The sequence below is a fragment of the Oryx dammah genome, unplaced genomic scaffold (assembly GCF_014754425.2).
Source record: "Oryx dammah isolate SB20612 unplaced genomic scaffold, SCBI_Odam_1.1 HiC_scaffold_26, whole genome shotgun sequence".
NCBI lineage: Eukaryota > Metazoa > Chordata > Mammalia > Artiodactyla > Bovidae > Oryx > Oryx dammah.
This window is the reverse complement of record NW_024070210.1, coordinates 100,001,712-100,028,963: the sequence shown is the minus strand read 5'-3', so window position 1 is coordinate 100,028,963 and position 27,252 is coordinate 100,001,712. Positions and strand designations below refer to the sequence as shown.

The following is a 27,252-nucleotide window of genomic DNA, read 5'->3' as shown; positions in this document are numbered from 1 at the left end:
AATTCTCCAGCTCTCCCAACTGTTTCTGGGCTCCTTGGAAGGAGCAACTGAAATCTCCTCCTCTCCAAGCCTACTTCAAAACTAAGCTCATGATTTTTGTCCTTGGCCTTTTCCTTCCCTCTTTTTTCAGGAACTTTGCTTCATCTTCCTTTCTTTCTGTATCTCCAGGGTTTCCCTTAGCCCCAGGCTACAGATATGTTTATTCTAGCTTCTACTCAACATTGCTTACCTACCTGAAGAAACTATCACATCTCTCGATTTCCCGTCACCATCAAATTTATGGAAAGCATAGTACATGTTTACTGCCCCTAGTTCCTCTCCATTCCTTATGATAATCTGCAGTCTCCTCGGCTTGGTAGACATTTATCTTTGAAGGACATTTAATGTCTTTGAAGTGCTCTTTTATTGTCTTCAAGCTTCTCTCCCATCTATAGCATGTAATATTGATGCTGTCCCTTCTATCTTGACATTTATTTCCCTTAGGCTCCCAGACTCAGAGTTTTCCTGGTTATCTTCGTATTTCTCTAACTGGCCTTCTCTACCATTTCTTCTTTTATTCTTTCCCCTTCACGAAAAAGACCTTCTTTAAGATATTGTCCTCAGGGCACTTCTCTTTTCTCTGTCCTATCTTGCTTGACAACCTAACCTGTCCATGGTTTTATTTATTATTCTAATAAGAGTAACCCCAAAACCTCCATCTCCATCACAACCTTGACTATCTCTCTAGCTCCATTTCAAGCTTCCTTCCAAACATTTTCACTTGAATATGCCATCTCAAACTTACGATATTCCAAATGTAGTTTCCTCCTTAACATATTTCTTCTCTGGAATACTTATTTTTGTTGAAAACACTGTCGAAAATCCCAGTCAGTCATGTTCTAGATCTACAAGTTATTTTAAGCTTTCTTCTTTCCACTACAGTTTCTGTTTACTGTCTTTCCAGTACTTACTTTCTTTTTTTACTATCTTACCATTTTTCTAAGAACCTCTTAAATCTGCCCACTCTGGTTCATTTCCACTGAGCAACTCAGCTCAGGTCTTTTTAGCCTCTTGCTGGATTGTTGGGATAGTCCTGCTGGCATGTCCATTTCCTACCTCCAGTTTGCCACATTTACTGATGCCAGATTGTAGTGGAGTTTCAGCTAATGTGGGGATTAAGTATTACAATCATGTTTAACAAGAAAATCCCATGTAATCAACACAGCTCTTAAAAATGTCTTATATTGTCCATAAAGTAGAATCTGCAGACATATTGCTTCTTAATAAGTTCAACACTGCCAATTTTTCTTCCACTCTTGGAGCAAATCACTTTTCTTTTGGTTGCACACCAGATGAAGTCATCTGCTTGGCTTTAGGGGCCATCTAGTATGAAAAATATGTTTCTTTAAATACCAGAATCATACTCAATATTAGTCTACTTGAATTCATGTTAGTTACTCATGAGTGTGATACAAATCCACTGGAATGTCTAAAAAAGCACAGGTCTAATCCTATTATTTCTGTGCTCAAAAACCCATAGAGGCATTTTTCCCCCATTGCTAATCAGAAGGCCCATTTCTTTAGCTTGGCTCTCAAAACTGTCCATGATCTGGTGGCTTTAACTCACTCATATAATCCAGGTTCCATTCCAGAATGGAACACCTGCCATTCCCCACACATGCTCTGCACATTCCAGTCTCCACCCACCCTTTCTCCCTTCGTGGGCCCACATCCTGGGATACTTTCTCCTCACTCTGCATCTCTGAGGGGCTCAGCCATTCTTCACAGATCAGTAGATCTTCATTTGTCCTGCTTTTATGGCAAGTATCCATTTAGAATAGTCATTTCTGCTTATGTTTTATGAGACTACAAACACGTTATGGGCAGGGTTACTGCTTAAGTCTAATATATATTTTTATATTCTTTTACCACCATCTCCGTCTTCAGGGACACAGTTTTCAACAGGTTTTAATGAATAAATAAGTAAAATAATGTGGCTTCCCAACCAATCCCCATGCGGAAGAGCTTCTCCTAATGTGCCCTAGTCTGAGAGTGCCCTAGAACTTGGGACCAGTGCCCCCAAAAAGCTGCCAACTCTTCCTCATCCCAGTGGTGTCTTCATTAGGCAATGAATGAACTCAGGAGGAAGGCATGTAGGTAAGAAGATCTAGGCAAATAGTCAAGTTCTTTGCTTCTTCCTAAAGAGCAAAATAAACATCCTATTTGGTTTGAAAAAAAATTAGGCCTTAGAAATTAACAATACAATGTCTTTTTCATAGCTTCAGGAAATGCCAAGGTCTGTCACTGGGGATGACGGCATTTTGTTCCCATTGTGTAGAAAGTGACTGATGAGGCAGGCCTCTTAAGCCATCCTGCAGACCTACTGTTAAAGGAGCAGAACATTTTTAGGTGCATCTCAAGTTCAGTGGGCTTTAACCTTTACACAGAGAAAACTCGGAGCCCCCTCCTCCGACACACAGAGGGATATTTTCACCTCTGAGAAAGGCGGGGCCACAGGGGAGCTCTTGACTCCAGGAGTCCGCGTATAACAGCTTCTTGAATCTTTTCGGAAAGATTCAAGAAATATGAGAAATATGAATCTAGCGCCGCTCAGGTAAGATTTTTAAGGGAGGTCTGGGGGTTGAAGTGGATGAGAAATGTAATATTTTTAAGGACTGTCTTGAGGGTTGGAGAGGATGGGAAATTTGAGTGTGTCTTTCATCCTTTATGTGATGGAGGTCCGTCTACCAAAGAAAGAGAGAGCGAGTCTGACGGTGAATTTACACCTTCTGTGTCGACTTTAGACTGATCAGGGGAAATGACCACCCCACACTTCTGTAAAATTTTAACGTACCATGAGAAGTGCACAGCGCTGCCTTGTCTTGAAATTATGGAAAGTGGCTACTAGGAGGGAAGTTTCATGTTTTTTAATTTTGCTGCACAGTTGCTCAGGTGGCTTTTCCCGTTTCTTCTCTCCTGCTAGACCTGGGTCCTGTAGTTACCATCTCAGAGAGCTAGCTGGAAGGATGTTTGCTCTCTAGGCAAGATCTCCTCTGCTCGGTCTCCTCCCTTTTTTTCTCTTTCTGGCCCCGCCTCCTCCGCTTACCCCGTAGGCAGCAGCTAGACAGCTGTATTCAATCAGAAAACACTTACAACTCCAGACGATTCAAACGGGAAACTTCGCCGCGAAGTGCAGCGGCACTCCCGCTCTCTCCAGCTTTCTTTCCTTCCCCGGAACCCGAGGCTCGGATCCTCCTCGGCCCGCCGCCCTGGTTTCTTCAGAAATTAGCCGAAGCCCTGCAGGGGACCGGATCCTGCCGGAGGTACCCTCCCGCCCGGTCATGGGGGGCGCCCAGACCTCGTAAGAGAGGCGAGGCGGCGCCGAGGGTGGCAGTGCCCGGGTCCCCGCGCCGGCCCTGCCGCTGCGGCAGCTGCGAGCGCGCCACACCGCCCAGCCTCCTGCAGCAACGGCTCGTCCGTGAAACGCGAGCCGGCTCCGTGCCTTCTAGGAGTGCCTGCATCCTTCGTTTGGGCTTCACCACTGTCCTGGGTGAAAATGGCTGTCTAGACTGAAATGTGCCAGAAGAAGGGACCAAGCAGTGGATACCCAGCCTGCTAAGCAACTCGTCAGTTCCGAGACCTAGAGGAGGAGGAGCTCTCGCCTCTGAAAAGTGCAGTCATGAATTCTGGAGTTGCCATGAAATATGGAAACGACTCCTCGGCCGAGCTGAGTGAGGTAAGAAACAGCTGAGGTCAGGAGCTCCGGTTTCTTAGGCATTGGCTTTGCTACACCACCTCCCCCCGCTCCCCATCTCTCACTTCCCTACACGCCACCGCCTTGCGCTCCCAGTCTGGAGGCAGCGCAATTAAAGATTAATAGATTTTCTGGATCTTGTTTTAACTTGTTGTGCTACTCAGGAAATGAGCTGAACTGGCTTGATGTTTCGGTCTGAAAGGGGTGTCTTAAGAAACAAGCTCGCACCAAAGCGTTTTACTCCAAACGCTAAAGCGTTTTACTCTCCGTGGTCTGGGTCCCCGGTCCCTTCCCACCACCCTTCCTCCAGTGGCATGTACCACATTCCCTTTCGTAGTCTGCAAAATACACGGGGGTCCCAGCTGAGCTCAGTCTGACGGTAAGTAATTTGGTGAGGCCCGGGGGCTTGTTGGAGCCCTGAGCCTGCCACTGGCTCCCACGTGTGCTGCAGTTCAGGCAAGGTGGTCTTTCCTCGGAGGAAACTAATGACCCGCGCTGGGAAGGGGAGTGGAGAGGAAACACATCAAAGCGACTTAGAACTTTATTTCCTGCCCGGGACTGGACTCCCGAGTCTTTGAGGCAAGCACATTTGCAATTCCTGGCTCCCGCAGTAACAAATCCACTTGAGTGTTGGAGACCAGCTTTGAAATTAAAGCTTCATGAAACGGTATGCAAATATATGAGTGGTCAGATGCTGAAGGCCACCTTTTTTGATGACTTTAGGGATGCATCTGGCACATGCCAACCCCCACCCCCCATCTCCCAGGCTTTGAATACCTGGAAAGTGGTTATGGGAAACCTACAGAACTGGATGCTCAGAAGAGAGGAGGAAGTCTGTGTGATCCGCGTCTACAGCAGGAGGCTTGGTGGCTGTGGATTTTCCTCTTATCATCCCTGAGCCATTTGGGGGCAAAACAGTCTGTGCTTCTTGAGTACGGCTGGAGAGAGCAAAGGGGAAGAAAAGGAACCAAGAACATTACAGCCGGAAGGCAGATAGAGGTGATGTCAGATTACCAGCTGTGAAGGGAAAATGAAAGGATGGAGCCCTCTCTAGGGGTGAGGGCTGGTGCTGGGGAAGCACAGGGGGTGTAGAAGGGGGAAATCTGAGGAGGTCTGAGGCCGATATCCAGCAGGGAGGACAGGTGGCCCCTGCCTGGTGCTCTGAGTGTTTTGGTGCTGAGTTGTCCCAGCTCCCATTTGAAACAGCATTGTGAGATGTTGGCCAAATGAGGTAAAGACCTTTCTTAATCCCCATGGTTTTCCCTGTGACGTAGATGCTAAAAGTGAGGGCTTCACTTAAAAACGGGAGGTAGGGGAAGAGGTTCAAAGACCCAAGTGATTTTTGCCAATTTTACATGTGGGGAGAGGTTTCACATCTAAAGTAGAACCTACAACCCACTCCACTAATAGCACTGTTTAAGGAGAAGCCTTTGATGTGTCTTCTAAAGTCATTTAAGATAAGAAACCAAGATACTCACTGACTCAGAGAGCGAACTTATGGTTGCTGAGGGGAAGGGATAGTTAAGAGTTTGGGATGGACATGTACACACTGCTATAATTAAAATGGATAACCAATAAGGACCTGCTGTATAGCACAGGGAACTCTGCCCAGTGTTATGTGGCAGCCTGGATGGGAGGAGAGTTTGGAGGAGAATGGATACATGTATATGGATGGTTGAGTCCCTTCCCTGTTCACCTGAAATTAACAGTCACAACATTGTTAATTGGCTGTACCCCAATACAAAATAGAAAGTTTAAAAAAAAATTAAGAAATCGGAGGCATGTATCTTGCACAGTCTTTGCCAGGCCCTTCACATCGTTTGTTTCTGTGTGGCAACTTTAAGTCTCTGTCACCCGACAAGTATGTTATTCAGGCACCTTTGTTTAAAAAATGAATCACAGGTTTAGGATGAAGGTGACTAGAATGCTGACGAGAGAGAAAGGAGGCTTGGATTGACTTGAATAGTATTGGCACAGTCAGTGAGTGCATTAGATGAGCCAAGAATACCTGTGAAACTCAAGTGGGAGGTATAACGCTCCATTATTTGCCTGGCTGTATCCACTCCTTAGGAGTTCCTTGGAAAACCCTGTGGCCACGTGAAAGCACTGAGGGTGCTTCGTGGCCCCTGCATTGGTTGGAGCAGTAGTAATACAGCATTGTAGAACATAGTTTTGCTCCTAACAAACAAGTGTCCCAGCCACGTCCTTTGCCAGATTCCTCTCCTGTCCTTCCATGTCTGCTCATTTGCTTCTCGGCTGGTTTCCATTTCTAGGCCTAGTGACTTACTTGCCACTCTGTCCCCACAATCTTGAGTTTCCCTGTAGATTAAGTAGTTGAAATGGGCTTTAAGAGTAGTTTTATACACACACACACACACATGTATATATTTAAATACTTTTTTTTTTTTTTTGGCTGTGCTGCACATCTTTCGGGGTTTTAGTTCCCTGACCAGGAATCGAACCTGTGCCCCCTGCAATTGAAGCGCAGAGTCCTTGACCACCAGAGAATTCCCCCATATTTTAAATCAGGGTATATGTAAAGAGAATTTGTAAGCAAAAGAGGGTTGTGTGATTCATACCTTGTGGACCCTAAATCTCAGTTCACTTTATCATGGGCAGTATTTGTAGCAATTGCCTTCTCTGTAGTATCCATGGAGCAGTATCCATATGGATCCATAGACTTGAATACAGTTCATTTGTATTTCTCATGAAGGTCCATGATGTAAAGGAGAGTTTCCCATTTTCACTGTAATTTTTCTCTTAAACACTGGTTTTGCTTTAATGTCTTGGTGGGCAGAGTCGCCATTCTCTTTTATTAAGACCTACTTTTTGGTGACGTAGCTCTTATTGCCCAGGAGCCTCAAAGCTGTGTGGAGGTCGCCTTGGGGTCAGATTGAGCTCACCAAGGCATTTCAGGGCAGGAAGAGTAGCGATATTGCCTTGCCTTATCCTGGGTATCATGAACAAGACGCTGTCTCATTGGTGTTGACTTGAGAGCTCAGCCCTTCTACAAGTGTCCTCTAGCCACCAGTCATTGCCTCTTATATGATATTGTTGACAACGACGCTGTAACATCCTAAACAAGGGGGAGTGACTGAAATTAGTTTCTTGTTGTCATTTGCTGGTCCTGTTGGTGACCGCAGCTAGCCTGGTCCCCACTGGCCTTTGCCTGCAGTGCCCCAGGAATGCCTGGGTGCAAGAGGCAGGAGGCGTGTGGGTGTGCAGGATTCATGACCAGGAGACCCAGCTGGGTACTGGGCATGAGGACTTTAAACATGGAAAGACAGGAAGTTCATGAATGTGTTCCTTCTGTGTCTTTATTTTAAACAATAGCTGTTTAAGATTCTGTGACATAGTAAGAAGAGACAGTAAAATTGTCTCTACCTGTGGTCATACGGATGACCACAAATGATTTTATCAGGTCTAAACACTTTAACCAAAGTGAACTAATCCTATCATTGACAACAACACAACGAAAGGAAAATTTGAGAAGCGTGAGTTGGCTATTCTTTTTTCTTGTCTGTTGGCTCTCTTTATCAAAGACTGTTTTTCTTTTCCTAACACAAAGTTAAGGAAGGACTTCAACACCAGACAAATTTAAAAGTACTTAGAAAATTAAATGTTTGACTTTCAGGTCCTCTCCCCCATGATCAAGAAGCTGAATAGACACACTTTCAGCAGCATTAGAATAAATTCTCCCAAACCTCGTCAAGGAAAGGCTGCTAAATCTTCTTCCTCATTGCCGTGCGTTTTCTGTCAGCAATTAGTTCTCTTTGTCTTGGTTAAAACTTGTGGGACCAGTATGTAGTTGAACCTTATTTCACTGCCGTAATCACATTTTTTGGTTCTTAGAATTATTCAGACCTCGGAAGGATGTCTTGAGGTACAGCGTTATGAGGGTAATGACTTGAATTTATCTTCACAGGATAGCAGTGGACTGCATCTGCTTGCCTGATAGACAGCTGCCTATTTATGTAGCAAACTTAAACTTTGTCTTTAAGGGTTTGTTCTTTTTTGGCAGTGATTAAAACCTCCTGTCCAAAGCAATCAGTGTATATTCTTTGCTTTTTAAACATCAAGCAATGAATAGGTAAAATTCTCCCATCACTATTTACTTTGAAACCTTAGTTGCCCTAAAAGAAATCAGATGTCCCTTAACCCTGTCCTTCTTTCTTTATTCAAATCCTCTTTCATGAGAGTATTCCGCTCCTGAATGTAGGTTATAGAGACGACTCCTTGTGCTTTCACCGTTCACTTGTTGTGTAGCTACTGAAACCCATATTTTTATTGGTACTCTAATTAAGAAGTGGATTTGTACAGGAGAAAATCGTTCTCTAGATGAGATAATCAAACAAGATAATCCAAGTGGCTCTCTCACAGATGTACTTACTCTACATCATCAAGTTTACAAAATATTGGGACTGGAAGATCTCCTGATGTGCCCACACCCTTTTCTACTTCTTTCTGATGCCTCTGTCCTTTTGGAATCACGCTTCATTGTAATGAGTTGTCTACTGTCTGTCTTAGACACAAATCATTAGCATCACAATAGCAGTGTCACAGAGCCTGTGTACATAGTAGGTGTTGAACAAACGTTTGAATGAATGCCCTGCCTCTTCTCTCTCTTCCCTTTTCATAAACATAGAATTTGAACAACCGATTTGAGTGCTTGGTCTGAGGATTTTTTTTTGGCTGTCCATAGCTGTGTAACAAACTGCCCCCCAAGTTTAAAGGCTTGAAATACCTATCTTACTTGTGATTTTGCAGTTTGGGGCAGAGGTGGAGGTGGTTGGACTTGTGTCTGTGACTGCAGCTACATGATCCACCTCCAAAATGGCTTAATAACATGGCTGGCCAGTGTGTGTTGGCTGTGGGCTGTGGGCCTGCCCATGTGCTGCTTGGGTTTCCTCTCAGCATGGCAGCTAGGTTCCCAGGAGGGAGTGAAAGCTGCCAATTCTTTTAAAATGTAGGACTGAAATTGGGAAGAGTCACATCTGTATTCTGTTGGTTAGAACAGCTGTATGCTTAGCCCAGATTCAGAGGGGTGAAGAAAGAGATCCCACCTCTTCAAGGGGGTGTGATAAAGCATTTGCAACCATTTTTAATCTAGTACAGAAGTCACAAAACAAGAGCCATGCCTAAAACCCTGATCTCCTAATTCCCAATGGCTGGCAATAACTTTTGCTATTTTATTTTGTGTTTTTAGCCATTCATTTACTGGTTTGTATAGATAACACTTTCTAAGCATTTTCTAGGTATTCACTTGCTTAATTAACAAAAACCCTATGACATGCATTATTTGATGTCCATGTTACAGATAGAGAAATTAAGGCATAAGAGATGAAAACCCTTATGAAGATTATACAGATCATGAATGGTGGGGTCAAACTTCGAGGCCAGTTGGTCTTTCTCCAGAATCTGCCTTTCCTCTAGTGGTTCTTTTTGTTAGTTTCTATTATTACTCTCAGCTTTTCATCCTATTTTCCTGGGAGGGAGTATCCTATTTAATAAGCCTGTTTACCTTGATTTGTATTGTAACCTCTATGCAATACCCAGATAAATTTTTTTGACAAGAATGAAATGAGTATGCTCATTGCCTTCACCTTCAAGTGGCTGAAGAATTCTAGACACTGATTTTCAAGAGCATTAAAGGAGATTTATTGATAAAGAGTCTTCAGCCAAGAAGGCCTTCCTTCTGTCCCCACTGAAACTGAAGGAAAATGAGGCCGTGTGACCTCTACCCCGCGGCCCGTGTGCCCTGAGGCATTGGAGGAATTCGTGCTGCAATATGTGAGGTGCCCGAATGAGAATGAGATGTTCTCTGTGACAAAGATTAGGGTTCTCTCACCCCTGCAGGTGGGGCTCTAGACTTCTGCTGCTGCTAAGTCGCTTCAGTCATGTCCGACTCTGTGCGACCCCATAGACTGCAGCCCATCAGACTCCCCCGTCCCTGGGATTCTCCAGGCAAGAACACTGGAGTGGGTTGCCATTTTCTTCTCCAGTGCATGAAAGTGAAAGTGAAGTCCCTCAGTCATGTCCGACTCTTAGCGACCCCATGGACTGCAGCCCACCAGACTTCTACTACAGTTGGCTAAATCACTGGGGGCCTGCTGAGCCCTGAGGTTGATTAAAAAGAAAAAGCCGATGAGGTGGACAGCCCCGGCTGCAGCAGGGCAGTTGCTGCTGCTGGGTCCTGGGGTGGCGTGTGCTGAGAGGGCCGGAGAGACAGTGAGCGGAGCCCAGCGGGAGGCACGAGTCATGAGTCATGGCTGGCCCCGGTGGCAGTCAAGAAACACGGGAGAGAGGTCAGACAGACACCAGGCAGGCGATCGGAACTTGAGACAGCCCCAGACCTGAACGCAGAGTGAGAACCTTGATTCTGAGGAAGGGCTTTGTCCAGGCAGGAAGTTGGAAAATCAGTCCCAAGACTTTTCACCTTAATGACTTCTTTAGAGGACTGTGGTTAGGAGGTTTGAGGTGCCAGGACTTTGAGAGGGGCACACATCCAAAGCAGGGAGTATGATGGAGACACCCGCCAAGTAAACTCAAGGTGCTATTTTAATAGCTGCTTGAGGCGAATTTACCCGGCACACGTCATGTGGAAGGCGTCCTCCCACAGCCAGGCTGTAACTAGAAAATAAAAGCTGCCTTTACAGAAAGATTAAGAAGTTGGTGATGAAAAAAGATTTGAAATTTAGGTTTTGATCCAAAGAGTCAAACTTTAGGAAACCAAGGTTACATTTTAAGTAATCTCTAGATTCTGGGAAAGAGATTTATGTTAGCAAGCTTATAGAATTAGACAAGCTAAAAAAAGACACAGAAAATTGATAGTAGTCAGGATGTAGATTTCTATATCAGCAGGGCGGGGGGTGGCATGGCAGAGATAAGTTATTGGCAATTATATTCTCACCTCCCCTAAAACGCACCTGAATTCCTGCTACTGCTGCTGCTGCTAAGTCGCTTCAGTCGTGTCCGACTCTGTGTGACCCCATAGACGGCAGCTCACCAGGCTCCCCCGTCCCTGGGATTCTCCAGGCAGTGGCCAACTTTTATTCTTGAAAGAAACAGGAAGAGAATAACCTGGATTATACAGATAAAGAGAAGTTCAATTTATAGAGTAAATATTTACTGGGATCACAGAGCTGTCCTCTCTTTCTATCAAATACCCCTTTTCTCTTGCTGAACAGAAGCAGCCAACATTAACACAAAAAGGAAAGAGAACACCTTTTCGAAAGTTTGCATTATCATAAGGAATGACTGAGGTTATAAAGCGCTTTTTATATAAATCCTTCAGTATATCTTTGAAACACAGCAGAGGAAATTACACTTTGAGACAATTTAGGCAAAAAAAAAAAAAAAACCTCAGGCATTCAGTTCAGTTCTGTTGTTCAGTCGTGTCCGACTCTTTGCGACCCCCATGAACCGCAGCACACCAGGCCTCCCTGTCCATCACCAACTCCCGGAGTCCACCCAAACCCATGTCCATCGAGTCGGTGATGCCATCCAACCATCTCGTCCTCTGTCATCACCTTCTCCTCCTGCTCTCAATCCCTCCCAGCATCAGGGTCTTTTCCAATGAGTCAACTCTTCACATGAGGTGGCCAAAGTACTGGAGTTTCAGCTTCAACATCAGTCCTTCCAGTGGACACCCAGGGCTGGTCTCCTTTAGGATGGACTGGTTGGATCTCCTTGCAGTCCAAGGGACTCTCAAGAGTCTTCTCCAACACCACAGTTCAAAAGCATCAATCCTTCGACACTCAGCTTTCTTTATAGTCCAACTCTCACATCCATACATGACCACAGGAAAAACCATAGCCTTGACTAGACGGACCTTTGTTGGCAAAGTAATGTCTCTGCTTTTGAATATGCTGTCCAGGTTGGTCATAACTTTCCTTTCAAGGAGTAAGCGTCTTTTAATTTCATGGCTACAATCACCATCTGCAGTGATTTTGGAGCCCCCCAAAATAAAGTCTGACACTGTTTCCACTGTTTCCCCATCTATTTGCCATGAAGTGATGGGACTGGATGCCATGATCTTAGTTTTCTGGATGTTGAGCTTTAAGCCAACTTTTCCACTCTCCTCTTTCACTTTCAAGAGGCTTTTTAGTTCCTCTTCACTTTCTGCCATAAGGGTGGTGTCATCTGCATATCTGAGGTTATTGATATTTCTCCTGGCAATCTTGATTCCAGCTTGTGCTTCCTCCATTCTCGGACATTAGCAGCTGGTGATTCTACTTGCCATACAAAAAACTGTAAGTTAAGGGTTGTTAACTTTGTAAAGAGCAATCAAAATCTGTTGGGCTGAAAGAGTTGTATGGTGAAGCTACTCCATGCTTTGATTGGTGGGACATTGTGAGGTAGCGTACTTGTCAGGAGATTTGGTTGGTGCTTGGAACACGTGCCGGGACATATAGGACCTGAGATGGAAATGCACTCATAAGCCAAAGGCGGTGGTGTTCTGAGAACAAAAAGCTTCATGAAGCCTCAGTGTGTGCAGGCACATCAGTGAACAACTCCAGCTGGATTTGTGAGAAATACTGAAGCAATTGTCAAAGGAAGAATGCCACCATGGAAAAAGATTGCCCAGCAATTAGAAAAGAGTGGATCCGCTGGTTGGTTGCACAGTGAGAGTGGGGTAGTGGCTTGTCCCTGTTTCCTATGGGTTGTGTTGACTTGTTCATAGAATACATGGCACACTTGCAGGGACTTCTTGCTCCTGCCCGGGTCCTTCTCAGCCTCCCAGGTTAGTCATTCTTTCCTCATCTGTGTTCAGAATATCTACTTTATCCATAACTTCCCTGGGAGACCATGTGATCTTTGAAAGCAGGCACAGAGTGAAACCCATCACAGTATTGCCGGCACCTCATCAATATGTGACTCAGGGCATCTACAGGCTTCATATTTACTTGTTGGACCAGAGAGCAATTACTTCATAGTGGGACAGATGTGTTGGATTGACCAGTTATGTATTTTGGTTAAAGGACACATGTTAAAAACTTTAGTTTGATCATTATTACTCTGTCTATTCTTAGCTCATTTTTCCATTCAACAAACCTTGTGTGCCTTCTGTCTGCCAGGTGCTGTTTTTCAGTGTGGGGTTACAGAAACAAAACTGATGCAGTCCCTGTTTTAATGAATATTACATTCCAGCGGCAAACAGACAACATGCATGACAGATACATCCAGTGGTGACGCACAGGAGGAAGGAAGAGTGAAGGAGGGAGGGATGCTATTACGTGATCAAGGAAGACCTGTCTGCGGCAATCTGTGAACCGAGACCTGAAGGCAAGGAGGATGGAGTCATGCAAAAGATGATGAGGACTGTTTCAGGCAGTGGGACAAATAAAGGTCAAGGTCAGGGGCCAGAGCGCGCATGGTATGTGTCAGCAAGGAGATGTGCCTCGGAGTGCAGTGAGCAAGGGGAGAGTGGAAGGAGGTGAGATCAGGAAAGATAGTTCTGGTGAGATCACCTGTTTCTTTGTAGACTTTGGAGAAGAATCTGGGTTTCTCTGGAGTGTTTTGAAAATACGCCTGAATTTATTTTTTTAAAATCCTTCTTGTGTGTGTATGTGTTCTTTTGAGGGGCTAGGGGCAGGAAGATGTCCTCAGGAACAGGAGGAGCTAGCAATAAAAGGCCGGGAACGTTGTGTCCCAAAAGCCAATTAAAAGAAACTGTTCTCAAAAAAGGTAGAGCGATGGGTCAGATGCTTCCCCTTTTGTTTCCTTCACTCTCTTAAAGCCTTTGCATATGTCCAGACTTTCAGATGGTGTCATTTTCTCCAAGCAGAAATTGTTGTATGCACTAAAATAAACTATATTATTTTCGAACGTCCTCAGAGTATGTGAGTATGCTTTTACCTTGAGAGGAATGGTTTAAAGGACTAAGTGATGTGAACACTGGCCAAGAATGATTTGAAAACTGCCTTCCCTTCCTTGATGGATTGTTCAGTGTTGATGGATGCTGATATATAGAGTATATCTGAATTAGGAAAACTGAGCTGTTTTCCGTTGTCACTTGGACCAGTTTCCTTCCACTATTTAAGATCACTTGACTTGACTTTTTTATGAACTTTCATAAGTTTATTGACTTATAATTAATATAGCTCCAAGGAGCCTGTAATGTTGACACTTTTTTCCTTTTGAAAAGCATAGCTATTTAGCAGTCAGATCATGACCAGAAAGTTGCCAGGTAAGCCTGAAATTAGACAAAGGAGATGTTTCTGTTGGGTGGCGCCATTAAGAACTTCTTTGATTTGCATTTTGTTTTATCCAAGCTATTTGCATGATTGATTAGGAAGCTGAGGCATGAAGCCTGGTTAGTGGTAGAGCGGAAGTGTAGAAACCAGATTTTTTTTCTCCTTAACTCCCAGGGATAGTTTTTCCTCTTCTGCCTCAACTTCCTCAGTTTCTATATCTCAGGATTTGTTTTAAAGTATGTGTTTTATAATAATCGTCTGCAATTATTTTAAGAGGTGAAAGTCTAATTCTTCTGTATTCTCATCTCCATATGGCATTACTACTAAATCACACTATTAAAATAATTGGAAAAATTTATTTTTAGCTCTAAGTATGATTTTGCCGTATATTGTAGTAGTCCGCACTCCATGGGTTTTTATTGGTCAACCTCGTTGGGGTCTACCAGGTAAGAAATCCAGAAGAGCAGTATGTTCTGTTTGGGGGAATATCTGTCTGGCTGGTTTGCCAGTTGCTGTCTGTTGATAGTGCAGGACTTAGTCAATCATTCTAGCCTTTTTTTTTTTTAATTATAGTAAAATATAAATCACATAAAATTAACAGTCTTGTACATTCATATTATTGTGCAATCTTCATAACCATCTGTCTCCAGCGCTTCTTCACCTTCAACTGAAACTCTGTGCCCATCAAACACTCCCCATTTCCTTCCTCTCCCTGGTAACTACCATTTTACTTTCTGCCCCTCTGAATTTGACTCATCTTGATACCTTGAGTTTCATAAAATATTTATTCCTTTGTGATTGGTTTGTTTCCCTTAGCATAATGTCTTCTAGTTTCATTGATACTGTAACACGTGTCAGAACATCCTTTTTATGACTGAATGATAATCTCTGTTGAGTTCAGTTGCTCAGTCATGTCTGACTCTTTGCGACCCCGTGGACTGCAGCATGCCAGGCCTCTCTGTCCATCACCAACTCCCAGAGCTTGTTGAAATTCATGTCCATAGAGTCAGTGATGCCATCCAACCATCTCATCCTCTTTCGTCCCCACCTCCTCCTGCCTTCAACCTTTCCCAGGATCAAGGTCTTTTCCAGTGAGTTGGGTCTTCACATCAGGTGGCCAAAGGATTGGAGTTTCAGCTTCAACATCAGTCCTTCCAATGAATATTCAGGACTGATTTCCTTAGGATTGACTGATTGGATTTCCTTGCAGTCCAAGGGACCCACAAGAGTCTTCTCCAACACCACAGTTGAAAAGCACCAATTCTTTAGCACTTAGCTTTCGTTATAGTCCAACTCTCACATCCATACATGACTACTGGAATAACCATGGCTTTGACCAGATGGACCTTTGTTGGCAAAGTAATGTCTCTGCTTTTTAATATGATGTCTAGGTTGGTCATAGCTTTTCTTCCAAGGAGTAAGTGTCTTTTAATTTCATGGCTACAGTCACCATCTGCAGTAATTTTAGAGCCCAGAAAAATAAAGTCTGTTACTGTTTCCACTGTTTCCCCATCTATTTGTCATGTTATGTTTGGTTTATCCATTCATATGTCAATGGACACTTGGGTTGCCTCTACTTCATGGCTACTGTGAAAAATTCTGTGATGCCTGTGGGTATTCAAATATCTGTTGGACTCCTTGATTTCACTTCATTTGGGTACATTCCCAGAAGTAGGATTGCTAGAGCATGTGTGGACTCCGTGTTTCACTTTACGGGGAATGGCCATACCATTTTAGAGGCTGCTCCACTTTACATCATTCCCACCAGCAATGCAGAGATTCCAGCTTCTTCACATCCTTGCCAACACTTCTTTTCTGTTTTGCTTTTTAAATAATAGCCATCATAATGAGTATGAAGTGTCATTTACTTGTGGTTCCTCTTTTTATTTCCCTAATGATTACTGATGTTGAGCATCTTTTCACATGCCTATTGGCCCTATCTTTGTCAGAGAAATCTCTGTTCAAGTCTGCCTCCATTTGTTTGATCAAATTATACAGGAAGTTTTTTGTTGTTGCACGGTAACAGTGCTTCATGTATTTGGACATCAGTTCCCTATTCCTCTTCTCCTTTGTCCACATCTGCGTTTTCTCTGTGGTTGGAGCTTTGCACAGCCTCTGGCTTCTTGATATTTCCAGATGGAGTTACTGTGAGTGTAAAATGAGGCATGAACACATACACGGCTTCTGCTCGGAAAACAGATGGGCTCACTCAAGCCCAGGAGACTCCTTCCTCTACGATGTCCAGGAATAAGTTACTCCCTGATGCATCGTGAGGCCAGTGCTCCTTTCTCTAGCTGACACCCAGCAGCTCTCCCCCTGCTGCTGTGTATATACAGACTAGGTTATCTCAAGCAGTGTTAGGCACCAGAGTTAGCAGTTATGTTCATGGCACTTGAAGAGTTAGGCTGTTCCACTGACATGCAGTGATTTCACAGTATTTAAGGAAGATTTTTTAGGAAAGGGCTTTAGCAAGAGGGACCTGTGGAGAGTAGCCAGGAAGTCTGAGGCTTGTCTGTTAGAGTAGATAACTGTTACTTTATTTCTTGGTGCTGTGAATCTAATCCTGGTTAAACCAAAATCTAATTTATTTTCATGCTTGATTGGGAGCACTTTTGATTAAGTATTTGGATGAGAGTGAGCATGGACTCAGAGCACTGTGGGAAGGAAATAGTCCAGGGCTGCTCTGCTGGGGCTGATTATTAATCAGGGGTTAGTAGTGAGGAGGGGAAAGTAGGTTAGTTGGACCCCAAGACAGGAGTTTTGACTTCTAGTGGGTAGAAATAAACTAAAGTTGGGATCCCATTATTTCAGGATGCTTTGATGTACTCAGAGATCAGAAGGCAGGTTGCCTTCTGGTGTGATTAATAGAGTGACTTTTCAGACTGTTTCTCCTTTGGGGCTTCTGAGATGCTGATGAAAATGCTGTTTGGACATACATAGTTTATAATTAAGGCCAAAGAAAGTGTCTGATGTGATGGAACTGCCTTCAAGCCCTTTAATTCCCTCAGTGTTGGAGATAGGTCACCCTTCTTATTTGGCATAAAAGTCCCAGCCAGCAATGAGGACATCTTGGAATCAGGGTAATATGTTGAATGACCGAGAGAAAAGTCTCTTTATTCGTCAACTTCTTTACTAACTTCTTCTCTGGGCCAAGTCACTTGATTTATCACCTCAGTTTGTCCATCTGCAAAACTGTGGTGAAGCTGTGTGCTCTGAAATCACAGCTCTACCACTTCCTAGCTAGGCGATCTGGAATCAGTTGCTTTTCTGGGCTGCACATTCTTGATTATAAAATAGTGAAAATTCACCTTGGTGAAGACCAGTGACATAAGCTATATAGTGCTTATCAAAGTGCCTGATAAATACTAATAGCTCTCATAGTATTATTTTTATTATTTTGCTACTACAAACAGAACATTTGTAGCTGTGGTTGTAAGTGAGCACTAAAATTTTTAGAAAAATTTTTAAAAGAAGTTCTTAAGTGGAGACAGACTTGTCATGAAGACAATATCCAAGAAAAGAGTTTCAAAGCCTGCTGATGTTTGCTGGACTTCAATGCCAACAGCTCATTATCTGGGAAAATGTTTTTCCAAATATTGGCAAAAGAAATGTATTTCCTTTTTTGGATTTACAGAGTCAGAATGTTAATGAGCTAGCAAATGGCAGTACTAATCAGTTAAAAACTTTTTCTTTTTGACTGTGCCACACAGCCTGTGGGATCTTGGTTCCCCAACCTGGGATCAAACCCAGGCCCACTGCATTGGAAGCATAGAGTCTTAACCACTGGACTAGCAGGGACGTCCCTACTAATTACTTTTAAAAGGTTCGTGTGTTTATCACTTTTATTTCATTTGTTCTAATTTTGTCCCAGCTATAGTGCCATCAGGTACCTCTTTGTGCCCAGGACTGACCTTAAGATGCCCATCCTAGTTGGTGATAGAACATGGCAGAGGGAAGGCCAGCCAGTCACTGCCCACGCCCAGGATAAGCAAGCGGTACAGAGAAACAGACGGTGTGCAGGTATTGCTATTGCCTAACTACTTCTTTCATGGAGACCCGGTTTTATCAGCGACGCACACTTTGTGGAGTCCCTTTTAAGCTGTGATCTGTTTACTGTAAGAAGGTTGCTGCCATGTGGGTGGGAGCTTTGCCTCAAAGCACTAACAGATGGGGGAGGCTCCTCTGCCAAAGGAGGGGCCCTTGGTAAGCGGGTTTGAGAGGACTCGAGGTGTGCCTGCAGCAGCGAAGTCTATCTCTGTTGCTGTGCACAGCTTTTTCAATTTGAAAGAATTTTCTAAAAGCTTCTTGATTGAGGTTTTGTCTCATGGTCAGAAAGGAGGAAATGGTGGCATATTCTCTCGGGTTCTGAAGTTGTGAAACAGTTTGATCGTTGGCTGAAGAGGGATATGCTTGAGGGCAACGGGAAGGGACCTAGCACGAGTCAGCGACCTTAACCCTGGGCTCTCACATCTCACTTTCTGGTTGTGAAGTTTTGGATTCCTTGAACTTGCATCTCCGGCTCATCTCCGAGAATGTTCTTCCAAGGGATATTATTCATCCCTGTGACTTGAGCTACCACCTCGAAGTGGTGGCCTCACAAGTCTGTAACATTCCACCCAGATCAATTTGAATACCTGACAGGTAAAAGGAGAAGTGCAGGTCTTGCGTAATACAAGAACTTCCTGCTGTTAATGTTCCTCCTCCGCCGCCGCCCCGCCCTCTCTCACACAGTCATGCCAGCCTCGAGAAGGCCTTTGTCAGCTCCCAGTCAGTGGGCTGTCAGCTTCTGCATGCCATCTGGCAACGCTACTGAACCCTTAGCGCTCTGTCATCTGATCTTGTCACCTGTTTCTCTGTCTCAGGCGCTTACCTGGTGCAGGAGTGGCCAGTGACTGAAGAAATGCATTATTCTCAGCCCATTATTGCATTGTGGTTGGCAGGACACATGATCGTTACAAATGATGAACAGAGTAAAAAGAAAAAACTAAAGAAAGAAAAAGTACACAAAGGCAACTACTTTCAAACCAATTACTTCATCATCCACCACCAGGTCCCCCCCACTCGCTGAAGCTGGATCTGTGTTACACATCCCTCCACCTCCTTCTGAAAGCAAACACTGGGCCTTTAGCGACCCACCCAGTATTACCAGGGTTGGAGATCTTTGTTTGCAGCTGAGGCTCATGGGGGTATCTGGGCTGACTCTGAGTATTCTCTCTTAGAAAAAGACGAGATCAGAGTGTAAGCTGTTCGGAATCAGGTCCTAGTCATGAGATGGTGGGAGTAGCTCCAGGAGCTAGAGTTAGATCGTGCTATTGTATTAGAAATGGTCAATACGAAGGATGGCAATGCAGATATTTTGTTGGAATACTCCAAGTGAAGAAATATGGTACAAAATTACTTCTGTTTCATCTTGCAAATATTCCCTCCGTTTATGCATATCATCTTCTGCAGAATTTCCTTCAGTGGAAATGGAAAATTTATGTGAAGGGCAGAGGTGAAGCTTGGCCTCCAGATTGAGTGGGGTTATAACAGTGACCAGACGCTAAAGAATCTGCCTGCAATGCAGGAAACCCAGGTTCCATCCCTGGGTTGGGAACATTCCCCTGGAGAAGGAAATGGCAACCCACTCCAGTATTCTTCCCTGGAGAATCCCGTGGACAGAGGAGCCTGGCAGGCTACAATCCATGGGGTCGCCAAGAGTTGGACATGACTAAGCGACTAACACTTCACTTCACTTCATGTGTATCAAAGGCCTAATCTATACTTTTAAAAACTGTTGCCTTCAGTACAACAAAACTCAACACGGTAATTAATTGTTTTGATATTCAAAAGCATCCTGCTAGAGATGTGATTTTTTTTTTTTTAGAGAGTATTGTTCACTTATGCTCTGATTAACGTAAAATTGTTAGAAATCATGAGAATGATTAACTTAAGGCATTAAACTTAATGCCTTTAGCCTTAGCAAAGTTCCCTTCCAAAACAGAAATGAATATGTAGTATTTAAGGGTGAGTGCATGGAGAATAATTCTATATGTAATTGTGCCCTACATGCAGAAAGACATCCTTGGAAAAGTAGAAAAGTCCCTGCAGTTAATCTTCAGCATTCGTTTGCAAGTGACAGGAATATGTTAATTGCTTTTCTTAGGTGAATGATTCTTACTCTGGTGGGAATGATAAAGATTTCAATTCATTCCACTAATTTAGGTTTTTAAAAATTACCGGTGTTCATCGGTTATGGTATAGAGCTAATAAGGGATTCCAATGAGGTCTGGGTTACTGGGTAGATTTCATTCAAAGTGTGACTGCAGTAATCCTCAGTGGCAGAATTACATTTTCATCAAATCAGCCTGTGGTGCTTTGGGTGACTGAGTGCCCTGAACCACTGGTGCTTTTGTGGGCTGGATGGGAAGACTGGAGCATATTAAGCTATGAAATGGTGAGGCTGATGCAGTGTCTTGTAAATACTGCTGAGCACAGCAGTTGGCATTGAGAAGTTAGTATGATCAGTTATGTGGAGAGCTCTGAAGTTTATGACTTATGTAAGAAATTAACCTTTTCATTGTTCTTCTGACTGCCAAAGAGCCAGGGTAAAGACTGATGGGATTTTCTCTTTACATTTCTGCCTTTTTTCCCCAGGTAGATTGAGGAAAATTTTTAAATTGCTTAAAAAAATACCCTAACATAATAATTAGTAGGAAGAGGCTCCCTTAAGAAAAAAAACACACAACACTGTAAATTTCTGGACAGCATAAACCAGATTATATAGTAGTAAAAATGAAGGCAGTTACATAGAGTATTCAGAAATAGCACTCAGAAGTGCTAAGAATTTTGCATGCATTTTATTTACTTTTTACTATCATTTTGGCCATGCCACAGACCATGTGGGATCTTAGTTCCCTGACCAGGGATTGAACCCATGCCCCCAACAGTGGAAGCATGGAGTGTTAACCACTGGACTGCCAGGGAAGTCCCTGGGTGCATTTTTAAAATGTCATTTCCCTGCTTATGATCCTGCATTTTAGGGTACAGCTCCTTAGCCCCTGTTGGCCTCTCCAGCTATATTTGGCTACTAGTCACCCTCACATTCTGACCTCTAGCCAACTCAACTACTTGAAGTACCTTCAAGGTGGCTGGTTGTCTCTTGACCCCAGAACTTCACGTTCATTTGTCCTCTTCCAGTACACTATCCATCACCTCCACCTTTGCTTATGTACCTCCTGCTGCTCTTCTCATAGGACTTAGTTTGTGTTGGTTCCCTTGAAAGTCTTCCCTGACATCTCCACTCTGGTCTAGATTCCATCCTCTACGACGCCCCGATAGCATTGGGCATTTCTGCATTATAGCACTTATTACACTGTTCAGGGCTACAGACTTATCATTTCTACCAGAGAGCCTGCTGTCCAGCATTGATCACTAGCACTTGTTTAGCATCCAGCCCTCAACATTCCCTTCTGAGTGCATGACCTTATTTAAACTGCAGTTCCTGTGACAAAGGTCCTATCTTTAGGGGCGTTTGGAAGCTCAGAAGGATTAAGGGTCTTGCCCAAGGTTATCCATCTAGTAGGTGGCAAGGCCAAGTTTAAACCTGGGTCTTGATTCTAGAAGTTCCTGCTGTTTGCACAGTGCCTAGTCATGGTCTCTAGAACTGGCATCTCTAAGACTTGGGTTGCTGGGTGGGTTGGTAGATTGCTGGGAAGGAGCGGCACTGGGGGGGGCGATGTCCAGGCTTCTGAGAGGATTATGCTTCCTCAGTTGGTAAACAGTCTGTGGAGAGACCTCTCCCACAATGTGGGAGACCTGGGTTCAATCCCTGGATCAGGAGGATCCCCTGGAGAAGGAATGGCAACCCACTCCAGTATTCTTGCCTGGAGAATTCCATGGACACAGGAGCCTGATTGCTACAGTTCATGGGGTCACAAAGAGTCAGACACGACTGAGTGACTAATACTGTGCTAACAAGAGAGACTGGAGATTTCATGTAAAATCCAATTTGTGATGAGTCTGGACTTAGGCATGCTGAATTTGAGTTGCCTGTTGGTCATCTAAGTGGAAATGTGCTGCTAGCAGGCTGTGGGCTAATAAGGCTCAGAAAGAGGTCATTTGGGAATCTTTTGGTCTTCATCGCTGTTTACTTACAATGCAGATGAGTTGATGACTGATGCTGCAATCATTGTCTGTTCCAGCCTTCACAATAGATGCCTCCACTTATGTCCCACATAAATGAGGAGTTGCGTGAAGCAACCAAATGGTACTATGCCTACTCCAGTGCGAATCAAAGTACCACAGTCTTTGCCTGCTAGCATTTTCTGTGTATATAATATATACACATGTTTATGGTTCAAAATCTGCCATTATCACTGAAACTGGTTGTGCTTTTAAAGTCACAGTTTTTAACAAAAAATATTTAAGAAAAATCCGATTAGTTCATGATATGACGTGAGCATGTCTACCTTTGATTCCTCCTTAAGAAAGGGCAGGGTAAGGGCTATGTGGGTATGATCACAAACGTAGTGCATGTAAATACAAAATTTGGAAAAGAAATCAGTAAAAAAAAAAAAAATCTTGTAATTATATTATCAGGTAACATTTTGGTATGTTCTCTTGATTAGTAATAATATTTTAAAGGGATAATACTTGAGTTTCACAGTATTATATCTTTCTTTCCTCAAATTTCTCTTGATATATTTCTTAAAAAAAAAAAAACACTTGAATTTTATTAACTCTAGTAGTCCATATTGTATGCCATAATAGCTATTGAAGAAATATTTAGTTTTTCAATTCTCTGCTCATATAAATAATGCACCTATATAACTGTGTTTTCTTACATATTTAAGGCAGATAGGGAGAGGAAAGAGAAAGAAAGAAATGTGAGGGAATGAAGGAAATGAGCAGTGTTTTATGCAGAGTTGGTATTTGGTGTTAAAGAAGAAAACACAAGGGTATCTTGAGATCCTAGGGTGATCTTTGTAAAATAATGTAAAGACTGAAAAGGCCAATTAAAAAACAAATACACTGGCTAAAATAAATTGGGACCATCTGTTGTTCCACCTTGGCCCGTTCACATAGTCTTCTGCCTGCTGCTTATTTAAGAATGCCTTTAAAGTGGTGAAGGAGGGCTGCCGGGCATCAGAAGGCACGAGGGCAGGAGTGCAGAGAGACAGCGAGACTGCTGTGCAGCTCCCTGCTGGGTAGCCTTCGGGGCCAGCCTAACTGGCCACTGTGGCCTTGACCTTCTGATCCATCAAGGTGTGGGGGATGGGAAAGGATGAGTTATCCTGCCTTTTTTTTTAACCACCAATGAAATAAATTTTAAAATGGTTTATTTAAAAAGGATATTTCACCTGAACATCTGATAATGTTCCTTTCTTGTGTGTATGTTGATATTATCTTTCTCTGCATGATCTCATATTAACCTGTTGTCACAAAGTCTTCCATGAACCAGTCTAATTGTAGGAAGCTCAGTCCCTGAGGCCCAGTGGAGTCCTTTTTAATCACAGGAGCTGCTGAATTTTATTTTCTGACTGAGTGTGACCATTATGAATTGCTAGGGTTTTCTCTATGTTGATGGTGACTTCCTATAAATAACAACAAAATGATTACTTGGAAATCCTTAAATAGAGCTATGTTGCAAGTCTACAGTTAAAGCCTTTATTTATAAATTTTTGTTTAAAGTGGATGTGACCAAAATGCTAATCTAGAGCAACATTTAACCTACTGGCTTGGTGGCCCCTGCTATGTAATCAATTTCACTCTTGTAATTGGAATAACTATTTTGGCAGAATGGAGGAGGGTCCACTTGTAGCTTTGGGGTATCTTTGGCTTTTTTGTTTGTTTCAGTTTTTCTTTTAAGGAGTTCCTGAATCCAGTGGCCCACCCTGGAGGCTTTGGTTGCTGGGATGGCCTTAGGTGTTGCTGCTTTCAGATAGTGACGGGTGGATCCCAAGCTGTGTGAGTGAAACCCCCTGTCCCCCCTTCTCTGGAAGGCTGAAAGCCAAGCAGGGAATCCAGGGAGGGCAGGGGCAGGGAGGTGTCAGAGCCCAGTTTCTTGCCCAGAGATGTCATTGATTGCGGACATATTTTCTGAATCTAAGATATAACATTCATTCAGAAATGAGTGTTTATGAAAATAGACTTGATGCTGGGAACTTGTATGACTAAAACCTTCACACACAGTGATTTCAATAGTCCATTATTCAGCTCATCAAAAGATTGTAGTGGAAACTTGACTAATGATTGGAAATAGCGTGGAATTTAGGAACGTAACATGATAGGCCGAACTGGGAGTCTAAAGAAAAGAAACAGGGAACAGAGCGTATTTCATGGAGGAGGGATTCATTAGCCTGTCCACCCTACCTATGACTGTTTCTTAGTTTCATTAGCCTTCAAAAGTGTCGTTAGTCCAAATTAAACGATCCCATAACCAACAAGGACCTACTGAACAGCACAGGGAACTCTGCTCAGTGTTGTGTGGCAACTGGACGAGAGTGGGGTTTGTGGGAGAATGGATACATGTATATGTACGGCGTAGTCCCTTTGCTGTCCACCTGAAACTATCACAACATTGTTATCACCTATTTCCCAACACACACACAAAAAAAATTAAAGGATCCCAGCTTAGCACAGATGCTTCTCTTCTGGTTTCCCCCTTTCCTCGGAGGAAGTTGGTTTGCTAAGAATTACACCCTTCTTAGCAAAGTAGAAGAAGGAACTGACCAGTTTCTAATGTGGGGAATCTGATTTATGCCCCACTGTAATCACTGCTACCTACTGGGACAAGCATGGAAGGAAGGAAGTGGGCATTGTCTAATAGTGTGATTGAACTAAGTCCCGATGATGTACTGCTCTTCAGTGATCTTCTGGAAGCCCCCTACACTGCTTCATACGGCCGTGGATGTACCATATTCAGCAGTTCATGTGTGCCGGGCACACTGGTGTTTCTCTGCACAGACGCCAACCCTGTTTCTCTGCTCTGTATGTCAGTGGTACAGATGAACCTGGAGGGCAGCCCATTAGGAGTGGAATTTAGGAACGTAACATGATAGGCCGAACTGGGAGTCTAAAGAAAAGAAACAGGGAACAGAGCGTATTTCATGGAGGAGGGATTCATTAGCCTGTCCACCCTACCTATGACTGTTTCTTTCATCATCCAGTTATCATGGAGGAGATTCTTGATCTTTATTGCCATGGCCATTTGCACAGTGTTATTTGCAGTTCTTTACTTTATCCAATTTAATCGTGAAAATGCCCTTATTTGGTCCAGCTGACTCTGCTTGGCACCACCTCATGCCTACTCTCTATCCTTCTTTTCTAAAAATCCTGTTGCATTTAGTTTCTACAAGCACATAATAAGTGCTTTAAAATGTAGCTTCATCCTGTTTCTCAAGCTTAACTTTCTCCTCCCCTACGAGCTTCTAAGTCCTGGGAGTGGCTGGCACTGCATGTGCTCTTCCTACTGGCCCCCTGTAACACCTACTTCAGGATGAGACAATCAAAGAAGAGCCAATTGACAAAGACCCTGCGTGTTGAAGGCATGACTCAGAATAGAGCACGGAATCCCTGGCTCTCAGCTTTGTGTAAACTTCCCAAGATCTCCTTGTTCATCTACAGAGCTTTCTCTGCAGGCAGCTTTTAGAAAACCCTGAGCGAGTCGGAAATCTCTGATCCCCTTATATCATGTGCTCTAGCTGATAATGGAACTTTGCCAGAAAAAGGAAGGGACGTACATTCTGGCACTCCTACTGTTTGCTAGGAACTGGACATTGATTTGGTAATTGGTAATTAATCAATATCCTGATTTTGGAAGGAATTGTGTGTTTCTCTTTCTACTCCAAAAGGTTGTCCAGTGTCACTCGCAGCTCCTCAGGTACTATTCTGCTAAGTACAGTAGATTAAGAGTTTCTTTCATTTTCCTTTCTTTTATCATAGTATTGGGAAGTCTGTCTCCTTCCGTCATTAATGTTTTCACATCCTTGAAGTAGTAATTTGTATAAACAATTCCTTGCTCCATTTCCTGTTGCTGGGAGCCCCAAGACTCACCTGCCACCTTGTCTGTATTACTACATTTTAATGATTTCTGTATCACCTACCCACATGATAGTCCGTGGTTTTATCAGTTTGATATGGAAAACTCAAATGAATAAAGGACAATAGAACAAAAGAAACCTAGTCAGATATGATAGGAGAGTAATGTCCCTTACTTCATTCATTGAAGTTTCTTTGCAATCCTTGCATTATCATATTCATTTTTAAAGAATAATAGTTGCTGTATTTTGTTGAAAGAATAGGCTCATAAATTCCAAGAAGCTAATTATATTTTGTTACTTATGTTGCTTGAATCCTAATAAGCATTTTCCTCTTGCTAGCTTAGCGGTTGGAAAAGGAAATGTATCTTAACATGGACAAGAGTACCCTGGTAGTTAGAAATTACTGAGAAAGGAATAATGATATTTTATTATTAAAAGTTTTCTGACTGAGCATGGTAGGGCCTGATTTTAAAATGAAGAAAGAAATGAAATTGCTTCTTTATTTTTTATGTAGGTCTGCCAGAAAAAAGGGAGAAGAATTAAGGAGAACTTATCAACCTGATTGTATTTGTATGCTCTTCCAAGATTTTTAAAAGGGAAGAAAAGAGAAAACACTATAGACATGATGGGTGTGAAATTTAAAAATCACAAGTAGAAAAAATATGGTCATAGCCCTGGGCTTACTGTATTAAATAGAAATTATATTCTTGGCTCATCTTTGGGTGCTTACTGTGTGCCTGTCATGATGAGGAACCTCTTGATATATGGAGGTTAAAAAGCTAACCCAAGGTCACAGAGTAAGTGACAGAGCCTCAGATATCTAAATCTTGACATAGTTTCCTTTGGTGAAACTGAAGATTAAAAAAGAAAAACAAGAGGAATATAAAATATATGTGAGCTAAAGGTGGTCAAGCTCCAGTTTTTAATGCAGAGAATTGAGTTTGAAGTTCAGTCATTTCTGATTATGCAAATATTCTTACTCATTTGACTTTCTGTTGAGATAATTGTCTCTCTGACTGCTCAGGAATTTCAGTGCAGACACCTTCATAGTCCTGAGCAAACTGGGATGGTTGGTCACCTTACTTCTGATGTTGATACCAAGTTTTGTTTTTAATTTTGCAGTAGGAAATTTTTTATTAAAGCAAAGCTAACTGATCATTAGAACCACCTTATAGTTTTTTCTTGATAAGCCAAGTCTCTTGCCTGTGTTGTTATCCGCCTTCCACTTAAGATTTGCGTCTGGAGACCATTGCTGTGATCACAATGCTTAACACTTACCTTGTGAACCTAATGTTCCAGG

The 27,252-nt window shown here is 43.0% G+C and overlaps 1 protein-coding gene across 1 annotated transcript in view; it reads left to right on the top strand.

Annotated features, from left to right (window-relative positions):
• Positions 1-3,036: 3,036 nt before the first annotated feature.
• The window catches only part of LOC120852630 (colorectal mutant cancer protein), a 311,627-nt gene continuing 287,411 nt past the window's right edge, over positions 3,037-27,252 (top strand). Inside the window, exon 1 of the mRNA XM_040225966.1 lies at positions 3,037-3,715. Coding sequence (XP_040081900.1) covers positions 3,659-3,715 — 57 coding nt within the window. The 5' untranslated portion in view covers positions 3,037-3,658. The remainder of the gene's footprint in view (positions 3,716-27,252) is intronic.